This window comes from Equus caballus, chromosome 1 (genome assembly GCF_041296265.1).
Source record: "Equus caballus isolate H_3958 breed thoroughbred chromosome 1, TB-T2T, whole genome shotgun sequence".
Classification (NCBI taxonomy): domain Eukaryota; kingdom Metazoa; phylum Chordata; class Mammalia; order Perissodactyla; family Equidae; genus Equus; species Equus caballus.
In genome coordinates, this window is record NC_091684.1 from 104,973,179 (window position 1) to 104,987,858 (window position 14,680).

General features: G+C 55.6%; 1 protein-coding gene across 3 annotated transcripts in view; it reads right to left on the reverse strand.

The window, feature by feature from the left end:
* Positions 1 to 41: 41 nt before the first annotated feature.
* Positions 42 to 14,680, reverse strand: part of SEMA4B (semaphorin 4B) — a 36,340-nt gene continuing 21,701 nt past the window's right edge. For all 3 annotated transcript variants that reach the window (XM_070230937.1, XM_070230928.1, XM_023649794.2), the window contains exons 3-15: positions 10,272 to 10,435; positions 10,036 to 10,098; positions 8,302 to 8,400; positions 7,597 to 7,708; positions 7,219 to 7,332; positions 6,930 to 7,081; positions 5,859 to 6,040; positions 5,571 to 5,721; positions 4,344 to 4,554; positions 4,128 to 4,243; positions 3,696 to 3,862; positions 2,536 to 2,621; positions 42 to 2,273 (exon numbers count right to left, since the gene is read on the reverse strand). In XM_070230937.1, coding sequence (XP_070087038.1) covers positions 1,534 to 2,273; positions 2,536 to 2,621; positions 3,696 to 3,862; positions 4,128 to 4,243; positions 4,344 to 4,554; positions 5,571 to 5,721; positions 5,859 to 6,040; positions 6,930 to 7,081; positions 7,219 to 7,332; positions 7,597 to 7,708; positions 8,302 to 8,400; positions 10,036 to 10,098; positions 10,272 to 10,435 — 2,357 coding nt within the window. In that variant the 3' untranslated portion in view covers positions 42 to 1,533. The remainder of the gene's footprint in view (positions 2,274 to 2,535; positions 2,622 to 3,695; positions 3,863 to 4,127; positions 4,244 to 4,343; positions 4,555 to 5,570; positions 5,722 to 5,858; positions 6,041 to 6,929; positions 7,082 to 7,218; positions 7,333 to 7,596; positions 7,709 to 8,301; positions 8,401 to 10,035; positions 10,099 to 10,271; positions 10,436 to 14,680) is intronic.

A 14,680-nucleotide genomic window follows, 5' to 3' on the forward strand; every position in this document is an offset into this window, starting at 1 on the left:
TTACAAGAGTTTCTACAGGTGTTAAACTTTACAGAACTGTATACCAAAAGAAAACAACCAGCTTTACTGTGTGATCATTTTCAAAACAGACATTTTTTTGGAGAGTTAAAAAAACAAACAAGCCTGTCGCCTGTGCCGCCACCGCTGAACTGGAGATGCAAAGTAAGGGGGGTCAGGGAACCCGAATGTCCCCTGCCCCTGCCCCATGAGTGCGTCAGTCCCCACCTTAAGAACCATGCTGCCCCAAGAGAGGCGCTCAGCCAGCCAGGCGAGGCCGGCTCTGGCCCACTAGCCCCTGAGAGAGGTGGCCTGGAACCTCCCAGATGTCAGAGAACTAGACCAACCTCAAAGAGCAAGTCTTTTTTTTTTTTTTTGAGGAAGATTAGCCCTGGGCTAACATCCGTGCCTATCTTCCTCTGCTTTATATGTGGGACTCCTGCCACAGCACGGCTTGCGAAGCGGTGCCCTGTCCGCACCCAGGATCCAAACCGGCGAACCCCAGGCCACCAAAGTGGAACGTGCGCACTTAACCGCTGCGCCACCAGGCAGGCCCCGCAATAGTCCTTTAAGAGGAAGGGCCAGGATTCAATTTCAATTCTTTAGATTTTATTAAAAAAAAAAAAAACAGTAAAGTGCATCTTATTAAAAAAAATATAAAACCCACATAAACTCAAGGGCCCTGTGCCGGGCAGTATCAACATCCCTTAGACGGGAGGCAGGCAGTGTGCAGGGGGACTTGGGAACTGGGCTCGAAGAGGCGGCTCGGGTGGACGTGGGGAAAGGGACACACAGGCTCTCAGGCTGGGCTGGAGGAAGGCAGGCAACGGTTCCCTCCTTGAATTCAGAGGGAAAGGTCTAATTGTCATGAACTCTCTTCTGGGCTGGTGCCCCCTCTCTCATGTGGCCACGGCCTGATGCAGGCCGGAAATGTCTAGGAGGTGGGTCTGAACCCCGGGGCCTGGTGAGGGCTGCAGCGCCGACATAGCCCTCTGGTCCCTGAGGTGACGGGATGATGGCGGTAACAACTTGGCCAGTCGGCAAGGCAGGACCCATGGCGCTGGCGCCGCCGCTGGCCCCTGGCTCTGCAGCGAGAGGGCAGGCTGTGGCGGCAGGACAACGCCGAAGGTGGAAGAGGCCAGCTGGGGAGGGATTTCCAGCTGTCTGAAACATCCACTTTGGATGTGGCCCCAAGGCCCCTGCAGGACCTTAAGGCTAGGGGCTGTGAACCGGAGCGGCCGTTCGTGTTGCATTCTGTGTCATCTCTCATTCTTCTCACTCGTAATTCACATTTTCATTTGTTTCTTAAACAAAGGGCTCAGTTTACATAAGGAGCACTGTTCTGCCCACCTAGGCAGGCCCCCATCTTCAGCCAGGACCTCTGGGGCTGTGGCTGGCTGGGTCGGAGGGGGCCTCGCTACTTGGCTGAAGAGCAGCGGGCTGGCCCCGTTGCTTCCAAGGACTGGGCACCATGGTTGTGTTACATGGGGAGCACTCCTGGCCCCTGAAGCCAGGGTGGCCTCTAGAAGTCTGCTCTCACACCACAGAGTCCCGGATCTCAGAGCCCAGGCGGACGCGGGGCCGGGGGCACACTGGGGACACCTCCACGAAGCTGTCCTGGATGCTGAGTGGCCTCTTCTCTGATTCGGTGAAGACCCGGGGCCCTGGGGAGCTATCTGACAGGGCCTGATAGCCTCGGTGGTCGAGTGGGGTGCTAGGGGGGCCCACGCCATTGAGCGGCCGGGTCTCAGGTGGCAGCACCACTGGGCGGGTCTTGGGGTGCACACTGGCGCACTCTCCCTGCTTCAGGAAGACTTTCATGCCTCCCCGGTGCCGGTAGAGGAAGAATAAAATTAGGAGCACCACGGCGAACACGAACAGCGTGCACATCACCAGGAACTCGGTCCAGTAGGACTTGTCCACGCTCCAGCTGACCTTGCCACTGGCTGGCGCACTCACCCGCGACGTGTTGATGATGACAGGCACGCTGCCGCTGTGGTCCCCTTGGTCTCCCATGTCCTCTATGACCTTGGGGCAGTAGCTGGTTACCAGCTGCTGGAAGCTCTCCTCCAGAGACCAACACTGGAAATGCCCCAGCTCCTGCTGGCTGCCCACCAGCAGCAGGTCCCCAGTGGGCAACACACGGCAGGAGGCTGAGGCATTGATAGGGACCCCATTGTGAAGCCAGAGCCGGGTCGCCAGGTTGGAGAGGAGGGGGCAGGCCAGGGTGTTCACCGTGTTGGGCTGGAACAGGACTTGCTCACATGGCTCCTCGCCTACGGGCAGAAGAGGCACAGGGTAAAGGGGGGCTGGAGTCCTGGTGTGCCCCAGGCTCACCCACCTCCCTCGGGGCTGTGCTCCTCATGCCATGACACGCAACCCTGGGGACTTCAGGGCCTGAGTCTCACTTCCCAGGGCCCTGCTTGCAGGGCTGGAGGCACGAGGAGGATGTGAGGAAGGGCACTTACAGCCACCAGCGCCTGCAGTGCCTTCTAAGCAGACTTGGCCCCACTTTCCTCTCCGCCACGGGCACCGTACCTGTTGGTGCAGAAGACCTGGGCCTGGCCGAGGAAGTGTTGCAGAGGTCCCTGGTGTTAGCCCCCTCGATGTCCTGGATCCACGGCCTGAGGACCAACCAGAGTGTGCGATAGGCCGGGAGCCCCCCGTGAGCATGCATCCCCCAACCCTCAGCACTGCACAGGCCCTCATGCAGCCCTGTAGACACAGGCCTTCCAGGGGAAGGGTCTGGGGCTCAGGGACCACCAGGCCCAAAGCAGGCAGAGGCAGACAGCTCCCCCAGGCTGAGTCCTCCCCCTGCAGGGTCTGAGCCTCGTCTCCTCTGTCTACATAGTATGTATTTCAAGAAAAGCTACTATAATACTTCCCTGAATTACACAGGAGTGTGAGCCTTTAAAGAGTCTGGAAGGACAGCTGGATCTATACATTTCCGTCCCTTTTAAAGCAATGCACACGCACTGACTTGTTTAATAAAACATAACAAAGAAGAAAAGTAATTCTTGATGCACTCAGAGCACCTGAAAATCTCAAGCAAGCACAAAGGCTGAAGACACTACAGAAACCACGCACAATGGGCCACCAGCGACTGGCACGGGGAGACTTTTGGGTGTCCGTCCAGGTGTACGCACACGTGGTTTTTTGAAATATAAAACTAGCAGCAGGTGTCCCTCTACGTGAAGCAAGGACACTACAAATGAGACAGGTCTTACTTTTACTTAAAATACGTATTTGTTTGTTTTACACATAGGAAGGAAAATCTGGGAGGATATATATATAGCAAACCTCACTGAGATTCTCTCTTGGCGGTAGGATTGGGGGTAGTTTTTATTTTGTTTGTGCTTATCTCTGTTTTCTAAGTTTTCTATAAGAACATTTTATAATCCAAATAGGTTATTCTGAAAACAATTTTTAATGGGTTTGTTAGTGGACCTATGCTGCCCTTGTTTTTTGTTACCATATTTTGAATCAAACATGTTCTCCTTCAAGGCCTGTCACAGCTGTGCTGGCTAGGCTGGACATAATTTATTGTCTGAACTACGGCACTTTTGAATCAGAAGGGGAGCTAATTAGCAGTTATGCTGAGACAGTGGATGCAAATCAGGCTGTGTGGTGATTCTCTGAAGGCCCCAGGGAAGGTGCTGAGGCCAAGTGCACAGGAAGGGGCCTGCAGGAGCTCTCACCTGGAGGCCGCCTCGGGCTGGTAGAGGCTGGCGAGCCTGCAGCTGGAGCCACTCCAAGCGCAGTAGGGGTCCCGGGCGAGGAGGCAGTCCCCACAGCTCTGGTACAGGCTGCAGTTGGCCACGGGCACCTGGACTACACCCGAGTGGGAGGCAGCATACAGCAGGCCCTGCACAGACACAGGGGGATGAGGGGCAGGTGTGGGCAGCCAGGGCCACCACCCATTGCTGCACTTGGCTCAGGGGCCCACAAAGCCACTCCCCAGGAGGCCTCCTCTCATGCTCCCAGGCTCCCTACTGTCTGACAGCTCACACCATGAGCCTGGATTTTTCTGTCCTGAGGGGGCAGAGGAGGAAAAGCTGGGTGGGGACTGCTTGTTAATGATAGAGGGGCGCCCCAAGCCCGTTGCCTGGCCTCCTCCTCTGCCTGCTCACCCCGTTGGTGTCCAGGAGCAGGTTCTGCACGGGCTGTCCTGGCGAGAAGATCTGCAGCTCCTCAATGATGTGCATCCTGGGGCCCACGCCCACCGCCTTATGCAGCCGGCCATCACCTGGAGCAGGGACACCACTCAGGCCCTGGGGAGAGCCGCTGCCCATGACCCAACAGCCACGCCCCCTCGACTCCGAGCCTGTCTTGCTGCAGGTACTCACTGGTGCCCAGGAAGAGGACATCGTAGGTGCGGTGCAGGCCAGGGACGCGGTGTACGGCCACGCGCTGGTAGCGGGCTTCGGGCTGCAGTAGCAGCAGATGGCTGCGGACCTGACCATCCATCAGGAAGTGGTCCTTGAGGAAGTTCAGCACGCGGTCGGGGAGCTGCAGGGATGAGCTGATCTTCCTCTCCCGGGCACTGTCGGTGATGCACTGAAGGGGAAGGCGGCGTGTGAGGCGAGCGAGTTCAGGGCAGCAGGCAGGACAGCAGCCCGAGGATCCTGCCAGGACTGCTGGCCAGCCTCCTTAGCGGACAGCAGATCTATCCACCGTCGGAAGCCATGGCACATCACGTGCGTTCTGGAGAGAGCCCACACTGCTAATCTGGTATGTGGGCACCGAGGTCCCTGGTTGACAGGGTCTCCTCGCTGTGCCTCCTCCCTGCCTACCCCCTGGCCCTCACCCAGGCCTCAAGAAGCATGACCGCACGTCCTGCTCCTCTGGCATCCTTTCGCCCATGCTCCCAGGAAGCCCTGGCTGAGTGAGGTTCTGAGTGGAGGGGCAGGAAGGGGCCTGCAGTGAGTGCCCACATTGCCTGGGGCTTCCTAGTCTCTCTGCCCGAGGGTGTCCTCTGTAAGAGCCCTGAGCGTTAAAGCCCCCGAGGGACCCTCCACCACTAGGGAGGCACAGGGGTGGTGACAAACATCCCAGCAGGACAACTCGAAGATGCGCTCCACACCCCTCTCAAGGCCCCAGGGGCCCCAGGAGGGCCAGCTCACTGACACACCCTTTCTGGCTTGGCTCCCTCCTTTTCTCTTTCCAACTCCCTCAGGCCACCTCCTGGGATCACCCACCAGATCAACTGCTGGCACTCACATCCCTGCCTCAAGGTCTGTTTTGGGAGGAGCATTATGCTGGAAGGAATAAAGGACTATTTCCCCATGGCCTGGCCATTTGGTCACTCGATAACTAAATAAGGAGCTCACAGCCAAGTGGAGTAGAGGCACGAGGCAACAGACAATTACAAAGGCATGTGAGTGCCGGGAGGGGGACATGGCTGCTCTGCGGGACAGGTCTGAAGGCGTCCCCACATTCACGGTCACACTTAACCCAGCAGGACATGCAGGCCTGAGCTTTTGCCCTCATGTTCAAGATGAGAGAACAGACTTGGGGAAGCCAGGTGATGCCCGTGTGGTATCTTCCACCCTGCAGCAGGCAGTGGTCCTCACCGCTCCGGGCCGAGGCGTGGGCACTGCGTGGGTCACCGTGTACCACTGCTGCGTCTCACGGTTCACCTCCTTGTAGAGGCCATTGAAGGCCCTCTGCACATCCTTCATAGTGAAGACACAGACGGCAGAGCCCTCTGTGGTCCCCCTGTGCCTACAAAGGAAATGGCTACATTAACTCAAGAGCCCTGGAGCTCAGGATGAGGCCTCCTGGGCGCAAAGGCCAGCTCCTGGGCCCCAGGCACAGCTGCCCCTCACCCTCCCATCCCCATCGAGGTCCTGGGGCCCTACCACTGGGATGTGAAGACCCCGTAGAAAAGGGTGTCATGCCACTCCTGGGGGCTGGGGCTCAGTGTGAAGACGTCCTGCAGCACGTTGAACGGGAAGCCGTCGTCAGGCCGCGAGCACAGCAGCTGGGCCTTCAGGAAGGATGTCCAGCGCTGCTGTAGGACCCGCTCGCCGCCCTCGTCACCCTGGGGGAGGGAGAGAGAGGCTGGGCCCGGGCTCAAGTCGGGCCAGGGTGGCAGGCTCGGTGCCCCGCACGGTTCCCTCCCCAGTGGCAGCTGAGACAGACACCAGGAAGGAAGGGCAAGCCAAAGCCAGGACTGAGTTCCAAGTAGAATCCAGAAGCCTTGCAGGTGGCATAGGGGTGCCACCCCAGGAGAGCGCTCTCCTTACTGCGGACGGCCAGAGAAAAGCAGGAGGGAAGTCTGTCTACAAGCACGGAAAGACGTCACGACTCGCTGGTGAGCAGAAGGGGAGGCTAAAGTACTGCGTTACAGTACAACTCTTGTTTGTAAATAGTTTTTAAGTAATATAAACACATATATATTTATACATACGCAACAAAAAAGACTAGCGAGGAACATTCTAAAACGTTAACAGTGTCACTTCTTGTGGTGGGGCGGCAGGATCATAACACTAATAGTAACATTTAGTTGTTGTCTACCACGTTTCTAGAAGCTTGACGTGCATTAATTTAATCCGTGTAACAACTCTGAGGGAAGGTTTGTTATTATTGTCACCGGACAGATGAGGAAGCTGGACCTGAGGGGAAAGGACTTGCCTAAGATCACACAACCAGCCGGGCTCCAGACTCTATGCTTTAATCACAACGCTATATGCCTCTTTATCTTACAAGAGATTTTTCTGTGTACTTTTCTGTACTTTCACATTTTTTAAATAAGAAAAAAGGATGAGCTATTTTAACTTAAGAAGAGAGAAAGAGAAGCCGTTAGCCAAGCTGATCCCCTGGAGGACAGGAAAAGGCCATGGGGCTGGGGGTAAGGGGGGCCCTCCTGGCATTTCCTGATCCAGTACCTGGGGAGCCCTGGGGGGTCTCTGGGTGACCCGGCCCCTCACCTTGCAGATGCGGGCGATGCGGGACACGATGGTGTTCTCAAAGAACTCAAACTCCTGGCCAGTCTCGCTGAAGAAGAAGTAGATCTTGTCGTCATCCCCTTGCGAGCTGCCCAGGCTCTCAGGAATATGGGCCGAGGCCACAAAGGCTGGGTCTGTGGGGGCCCATGGGGAGCGCAGAGTCAGCCCAGGAACTGGACAGGCAGACTCTGCTCTCAGGCCCTGCGGGGGAGGGCGCCCCCTCCCTAGGGCTCCTGGGACGGTCACTGGGTGGGTGGAGGGAGGACTTCACCCTGTAGCCAGTTGAGGGAGCTCTCGGTCTTGGTCGGGCGGTGGCTTTGGCTCCGGGAGATGGCCGGGTCATTCCCCTGGAAGCTGCTGACTGTTCCAGTGTAGAGCTCGCCATCTGCCAAGACAACATTCCCATGGGAATGGCACCCTCTCCCCGCTCAGGGCCCGGAGTGACCCCAGTGCTGCCCATCTCGCTTGAAGTGGGCAGAGAAGGAAGTGGGAGCCGGGAAAAGCCAAAACCAAGGGCAGCCCGGGGTCACTCCACAGCCCCTGGGAAGCAGCGCAGCGTGGGTGTACCCGCTCAGGCCTGGGGCCCACCCTGCCCACCCAACATGGAGCCTCAGTGAGCCCACCCTGCCACCCTGCCCCCAGCACTCACCAACCACCAGGGCCGTGGACTTAAAATTGGGGTCGAAGGGACAACGGCCCTTGCCGTCTTCCAGGAGGATGTTCCCCGCCTCGTCCCGGGCCGGGGTGAAGTTCTCCACGTTCTGCAGGGGGGCAGACAGGCGAGCTCAGGGCCACAGCAGGCAATGAGTGGGCTAAGCAGGAAAGGAGGGAGGCGTGCCAGAGAGAACGGAGGTGTTGGGCCGGCCATCTCACTCCAGCACCCAGGGCACGGTGCTGGCACCCTCTGGCGTGGGCACTATTAGCCCCAGTGCGCAGAGAAGAGACGAGGCTTAGAAGGGTGTGTGGCCCACGAAGGGGCAGTGACATGACTCCATTGCTGGTGCTCCAACCCACAGCTTCAGAAGGCGGCCCTTCGCTCCGGTGCGTGTAGGGCATAAAGGCAGGGTGGTGTATGTTGAGGAGAGGGTGTGCGGGGTGGGCTGGCGGGAACTGGTGAGAGCAGGGGAGGGAGCTGGAGGCAGCAGGAGTCTTGGGTCAGTCAGGATCTCCTTCCCCTGCAGGGCAACCTGGCCATCAGGGCCGGGCCAGGGCCCTCGGAGCCCACTGCTGCCAGGAAGCCTCCTGGGCCCCGCCCTTCACCAGGGCTCGGGGCTAGAGAACAGCGCCCTGGGGCAGAAAGCAGGGCAGCTCCAGGCTGGCCGCAGGGAGCCCGAGGCCGAGGAGGGGCACTCACGATGTAGGTGCACACGGGACTGAAGGCCGCTGTGCCGCAGGCGAACAGGTGGCTGCTGTTGAGTGGCAGGAGGATCTTGATGTAGTTTTGACAGTCACGCTGGGGAGGGAGGGAGGAGGATGTCAGCTCAAGCACGCCACCGGGGGCACCGCTGAGCTCGACCCAAGGCCAGTCTTGGGCGTGCGGCCTCTGCTCTTGGGCACTTAAGTCCGGGAACAAATGAGAAGCCAGGAGCCTGCCGGAGCGGAGTAGATGGGGGACCACAGAGTGTGTGCAGGACGGAGACCTCGGGGTTCAGCCAGCTCTGTCGTTGGCAAACTTCTCTTCAGTCTGGGGGTGAAGGCACAGAATCCCTCCCCCTTGGGCTGTCTGGCCCCATGAGGGTCCTCTTCAGGTCCTCGGTGACCACAAGTCCCTCCCAACCCAGCTGGGGAGGAAGCCCCACCCAGAGCAGGCGGGAATGCAGGGCCCTGAGCCCTGGGCCCCACACTCCTGTATCACCTCTGCGAGGGTGTCTCACGGGCATCTCCAACCGAGCTTCTGACTGTCCCCCAAAATCTCCTCCGAAATCTTTCCCTTTTCATTAATGACAGCGCCATCTTCCCAGTTGCTGGGGCCCCAAACCTCACAGTCAGCCTCGACTCCTCATCTCTCACTTCCCCCATTTTCCATCAGGAAATCCCAGTGGCCCTATCTTCAAAATACCTCCAGAATCCAACCAGTTCTCTCCCCCTTTATGGTCCCACCCTGATCTGAGCCACCATCACCTCCCGCCCCTCACTGGTCTCCCTCCCTCGGTCCTCACCCCCCAGAGGCTGCGCTCCACCACGGCGGCCAGAGGGACCCTTTTAAAACACACGCCACACCATGCCACCCTCTGCTCAGCCCTCTCCCAGTGGACCCCCAAGTACGTCACTCAGAGTGAAACCCAGAGTCCTGCTCCTCCAGGAAACCCACGGTCAACTCCCTCACCGCCTTCCAGTCTTCGCTCAGATGCCACTTTTTTAATGAACTGTAACCCGACAACCTTTTAAACGGACTGATCTTTGCCTGTTGTTCTTCCTTCTTTCTCACAATTATACCTCCAGTGTGTAAAAGCACCTGGGCACAGAGCAGGTGATCAATAAGTGTGCGCTGAGTCTCAGAAGTCAGGGGCAGTCAGGAGTCGACCTGCGTCCTGACCCCAAGTCTGGCGCTCTTTTGCCCTCACCTTAGCCACCACCTGCTGCATACAGGACCAGGGGGTCCCTGGGGATGGTGGGGAGTCCTCCAGAGAACCCCAGGCTGGACCAGACCCCACCGAGTGGTCTGGCCAAAACCAAACCAGAATCTGTCAGACTGGCCATGACAGGCAGCCCCGAGCGGGATTCAACCCCACCCCACCAGTCGCTGGTCATGCTGGGTGCTGGCCTCCATGTGGCTCTTAGCACGTACCAGGTGCCTTATCCTGTTAGTTCAGTGAATCCTCAGGGTAAGCCCATCGAGGTAGGCCTCATGCTCCCCACTTTACAGGTGGGGATACTAAGGCTCAGAGAGGCAGAGCGACTTGTCCAAGGTCAGAGAGATAATAAGTATAGGGCTGAGATCCAGACGCAAGTGTGGCCATCGCAAAAGCCTATGCTCTTTCCATCACAGCTGGCTGCAGCTGCCCCACCCTCCTGCCTCCGACCCGGGTCCCAGTCTACCACCCTCCATCCCTCCTTTGGCCCAGGTCGCCTCCAGGTGCTGGCTCACCTGTGGGTCCTTGCCCTTGAAGCTGCACTGCTGTTTCCTGTCTGCATCTGCGCTCCACAGGAGCTGGGAAGGAGAAGAGGAAGGTCAGTGAGCAAGTAGGATGGAGGACACGCCGGGCCTCTCCTCTCCCCTCTCCTGTCTGCAGCATCCTCAGACCCAGAAGACCAATCCTCCTGTCCATCTTCCCCTCTGCCATCCTCTGCCCAGCCTAGCCAGCCCCGGGCATCATCTCTCACCTCCTGGTACCCTCCGTCTGGCAGGAAGCTGACGCTGCTGTTGAGCGCAAAGAGGGCCTCTCGGGCACCCACATACAGGGTCTCACCATCCTTGCTCAGCAGAAGGGCCGTGTAGTTGGAAATGTTTTCAGCTTCAAATCTGAGAAATGGCCGCTCTTCAGAGTCTGGGGAGAGGAAGATAGACATTACCTGGGGGCCACCTCTCCCATGAGAACCCTCTCACAGCAACCTCTAGAATGGGCCAATCTGATTGAACGCAGATCAGCAAGGCAGTGGGTGGCAAGGGGCTGGGGACAACGGAATCAGGCTTAATGGGGAGCAGCATTCCTGGACTCTCAAACACTATGTAGGAAACAAATGCACAAAGATGAATGTGAAAAGACATTAATTAGAGCACCATTCATATTAATGAAAAATTGAAACAACCGAAATGTCCAACCACAGGGGACTGGGTGTAAATAAATCCTAATACTTCACTTGATGGAATACTATGCAGCTGGTAAAACTGATGTTGTATCAGAAACCCCAGAAAAACAAGCAAACAAAGTTATATAAGAAAGGCATGGTCAAAATAGGAAGTGAGCTAAAATATGAAGAGATGGTGTTTGAGCACATAACAGAATATTAGAAAGTACATTTATCACTCTCCTTTGAGCGGCACTAGACCCACAGAGAGGGACTTGCAAGGACAGCCCACTCCTTGGCCCGACACGATTTACACTGGCAGAAGAATGCAAACACAGGGCACTAGTCTTCAACTCTTAACACCACCACACAGTCACTCATGGAAGACTGATGGGTATTAAACAGGATGTAAATGTTATCATCCTTGACCTCAGAACCTTGAATGTACAAGACAGACACAGTGATGCAGGGGGTGGGGGAGTTAAGGAAACAGGGGACTCTCTCTAACTTCCTCTGAAAGCAGGTGGCCACAAGATACTGTCAATGGTCAATGGAACAAGAAACTAAGCTTTTGGTGTACTAAACTGTGACCAAATATAGTGGCTGAAAATGTTAGGAGGGGTGGGGAATGGTGATGGATGTGATGGAAAGCCTTATTTTTCTCAGTAGCAAATCAGTAAGTCAGATAATCCAAGAAACAGTGGTATAAGCATTTTTCCTAAATATACAGAGGAAACCACTATTTAGCAAGAAGTCTAAATGATTAAAAGTTGCCCCTTTTAACCAGGCCTGGGTTGGGGAAACTGAGGCAGTTGTTGCTTTTCATAATAAGTCCTTCTATACTTTAAAAAAAAAAATTATGTGCATGTATCATTGATAGAAATTTTAAATATCTTTCTTGTTGTAATAACAAGGAAAGATACTAATTATCTACTGCTAAGTGAAAATGAAGGTTATAAAATAGTATGTACAGTTAGAGTCTATTTTTTGTGGGAAAAATACAAGCATAGAGAAAAAAAAGCCGTGGGGCCAGCCTGGTGGTGTAGTGGTTAAGTTTGCGCACTCTGCTTGGGCGGCCCAGAGTTCGTGGGTTGGGATCCCAGGCGCGGACCTAGCACCACTTGTCAAGCCACGCTGTGGTGGCATCCCACATAAAATAGAGGAAGATGGGCACAGGTGTTAGCTCAGCGACAATTGTCCTCAAGCAAAAAGAGGAAAATTGGCAACAGATGTTAGCTCAGGGCCAATCTTCCTCACGAAAAACATAAAAGAAAAAAATATCCAGAAAGATGAATGACAAAATGCTGAAAAGTGGTATCCCTGGAGGGATTTGAGGTGGTTTTTTTCCCTTTTCATTTGTTATCATTTTTGGATTCTACAGTTTATACTCATGTAATGCTAAAGAAATAAATTAGAGAGGTGGAGAGGAAGAAGAAAAAAATAAACACACACAGATCTATCTACCAGGGTACTGTTTGTGCTTTGAGTGACTAATGGGTTTGGAGAGAAATTATTTTAAAAATTCTAAGCAGCTGATAAAGAAAGAAAAACAAGCAGAAAGCAGCACGTTGCAACCTCAGGCACCTCTGACTGACCAGGGAGTGACCACCACGCACACAAACAGGCTCATGAAGCTGAGGAAGCAGAAAGTGCCACATGCCAACAACGCAGTCGTGAAGGAGGCTCCATGTGTGTTCACACCGTGAGTGTGTTTACATACCCCCGGCCTGGTTCCACAAACGGTGAGGAAACAAGCAAAGGAAGGTAGTGAAACAGACAGACCAAAGTCAGGAGCAGAGGAAAAAAACAAATCTGAAGAAAACATCTAAACCAGAAGGGAAGGGCAGAGTCACACGAGCAGGTGATAAGGTCCTCACACAGTTAGCAGAGATGGGCTGCACGATTAGGGCTGAGCCTCCCAGTGGCCAAAGAGAAAAGGGAAAAGAAGTTACCTTGTCCTTACTGTCTAAGAGGAGGAACACACACCAGCCTTTCTGGGGAAGCTAAGCTTTTTACCCAGCCACTCATGCTCAGGTGGGACTTGCGGGCAAATGTACCGGGATATGGGATGGACAGCATCCCACCAGCAAACAGGATGAGGGAGTTTGCAAGGCATTCCTCACAACGTCTCCTGGTGAGAGAAGGTGGTGCCATAAAGTGACCAGTGCAGGAATCCACGGGGGAACGTGTGCGGCTCTGCGCTGGGAGGCTTATCACTCTAGAACCAGAGTTAGAACTGGGGCTGTGCTGGGAATTCACAGGGAAGGTCCTGCCTCATGTCTAGAGCCCAAACTCTGCTCCTGAAACCACACAGGGCAGCTGCGGTTGGAGAAGCCAAGGCCTCTCTGAACTATAGTCCGGAATCACACTAGACTCTAGGTCTTCTGCCTCAAATTCCCGACTCCTCACCACTTCCTTTTGGCACTCAACACACTGGGAGGCCCAAGGAAAGTTTCCGGCACTCACCCCCGACCTCTCCTAACCAGGAAATTTCCCAGCACACTGGGGCCCAATTATGTTGCTTGTACTTTGTGCTGATGAGCTCATGAGTCTTCTGGAACAAGCAGCCTGACCTTCTGGTGCTCTGTTCCTGGGAAGAACCCCCCACTGGCCCCCACAGGACCTCCTGAGACGGTGCTGAGCTAGACACGTTGTGGATTTAACTCCCCACCAGCCCAGATGACCCTCTGAGGCTGGGACTGTGGGATCCCCGTTTACAAGTGAAGAAGTTAGCACCCAGAGAGACGAAGCAGTGTCCACACAGCCCACGGTGAAAAGGAGCTCTCCTCCCCAAGCCCGTGCTCTGCCAACGGCAGGACGCAGCAGCGTCGCCCGCCTGCAAGATCTAAAGCCCAGAGCTGGCCCGCCCCTGGGGGTTTTGCCACTGCTGACCTGGGAGGGGCCTGGGGAGGTGCGATGTCACAAGCTCCCGGGGGTTCTGAAGGGGGACGTCCAAGAACCACACGTGGGGAAGAACCGTGTAAACCCTTCTGTAGGGCAGCGTTGACGTCAGTCATCTCACTGAGCTGCAGTTTCCTCATACGTTTATCATGGGGATAATGAAAAAATAAAACCCACAGGGGTCTCCCGAGGAGTCACTGAGACCAGGGCCACTGCTACTGCAGTTTCCCCCTTATTTTTCTGAAAGCGGGGGCTGGTTCAAATCTGCCAATGCTTATCTGTCTGCAGAGGAGGGATGTTGCCACCCCAGGCGGTCGGGTCTGTCAGTCCGGACAGGTTGGAATCTGTCCAGATACAGAAAGGCCCAAAGGTCAGAGATAAGCCAAGTCCAGGAGGCAGCTCAGCCCACTCAGGCCTGGGAGGGGGTGGAAATCTGGGAGGACAGAGCACAGCCGGGCTGGGGGGCAGCCAGGGTGCCAGCCGCCCATCCCTGGTCCAGCCCAGCCCTCCAAACAAGCGAGCTGCTCAAGAACCCCCCATCTCCTCCTGTCACATTGGGAGTACAGTCAGTGAAACGGCAGAGGGATAGAAAACGCCTCACAGAAGTGGGCGAGGGGCCCCTTACGCCACACATTCCCATTCTGGGGAGTCCCCTCTTTCATCCCTCTACCCTGAGCTGCTCAGACCCAGAGCCGTGGCGTCCTGAAGGCCTTGCGCCCCACGATCCCCTTGCCCTGTGGACCTCACCGGCACTAGTCAGCGGGGCTGACTTCCCAACTAGCATTCTCAACGAGACAGAGTCAGAGTGCAGACTCTAGAGTCAGAGACCCAGGTTCAAATCCTGGGTCTGCCACTTACTAGCTGTTTGTCATCAGGACAAGCCAATTAACATCTTGGAGCCTCACTTTCCTTATCTGTGAAAGGGTGATAATGGCACCTTGCCTCACAGGCTTGTTAGGAGGAGAAACGAGATTACGTATGTAAATAATAATATACATAATAACTCACATTTACTGAGAGCCTTACTCAAAACAACTGTGCACACGTTAGCACAGTGTTGGCATGGTGTCTGGCACGCGATCAAAACTCAAGTGGATCAAAAA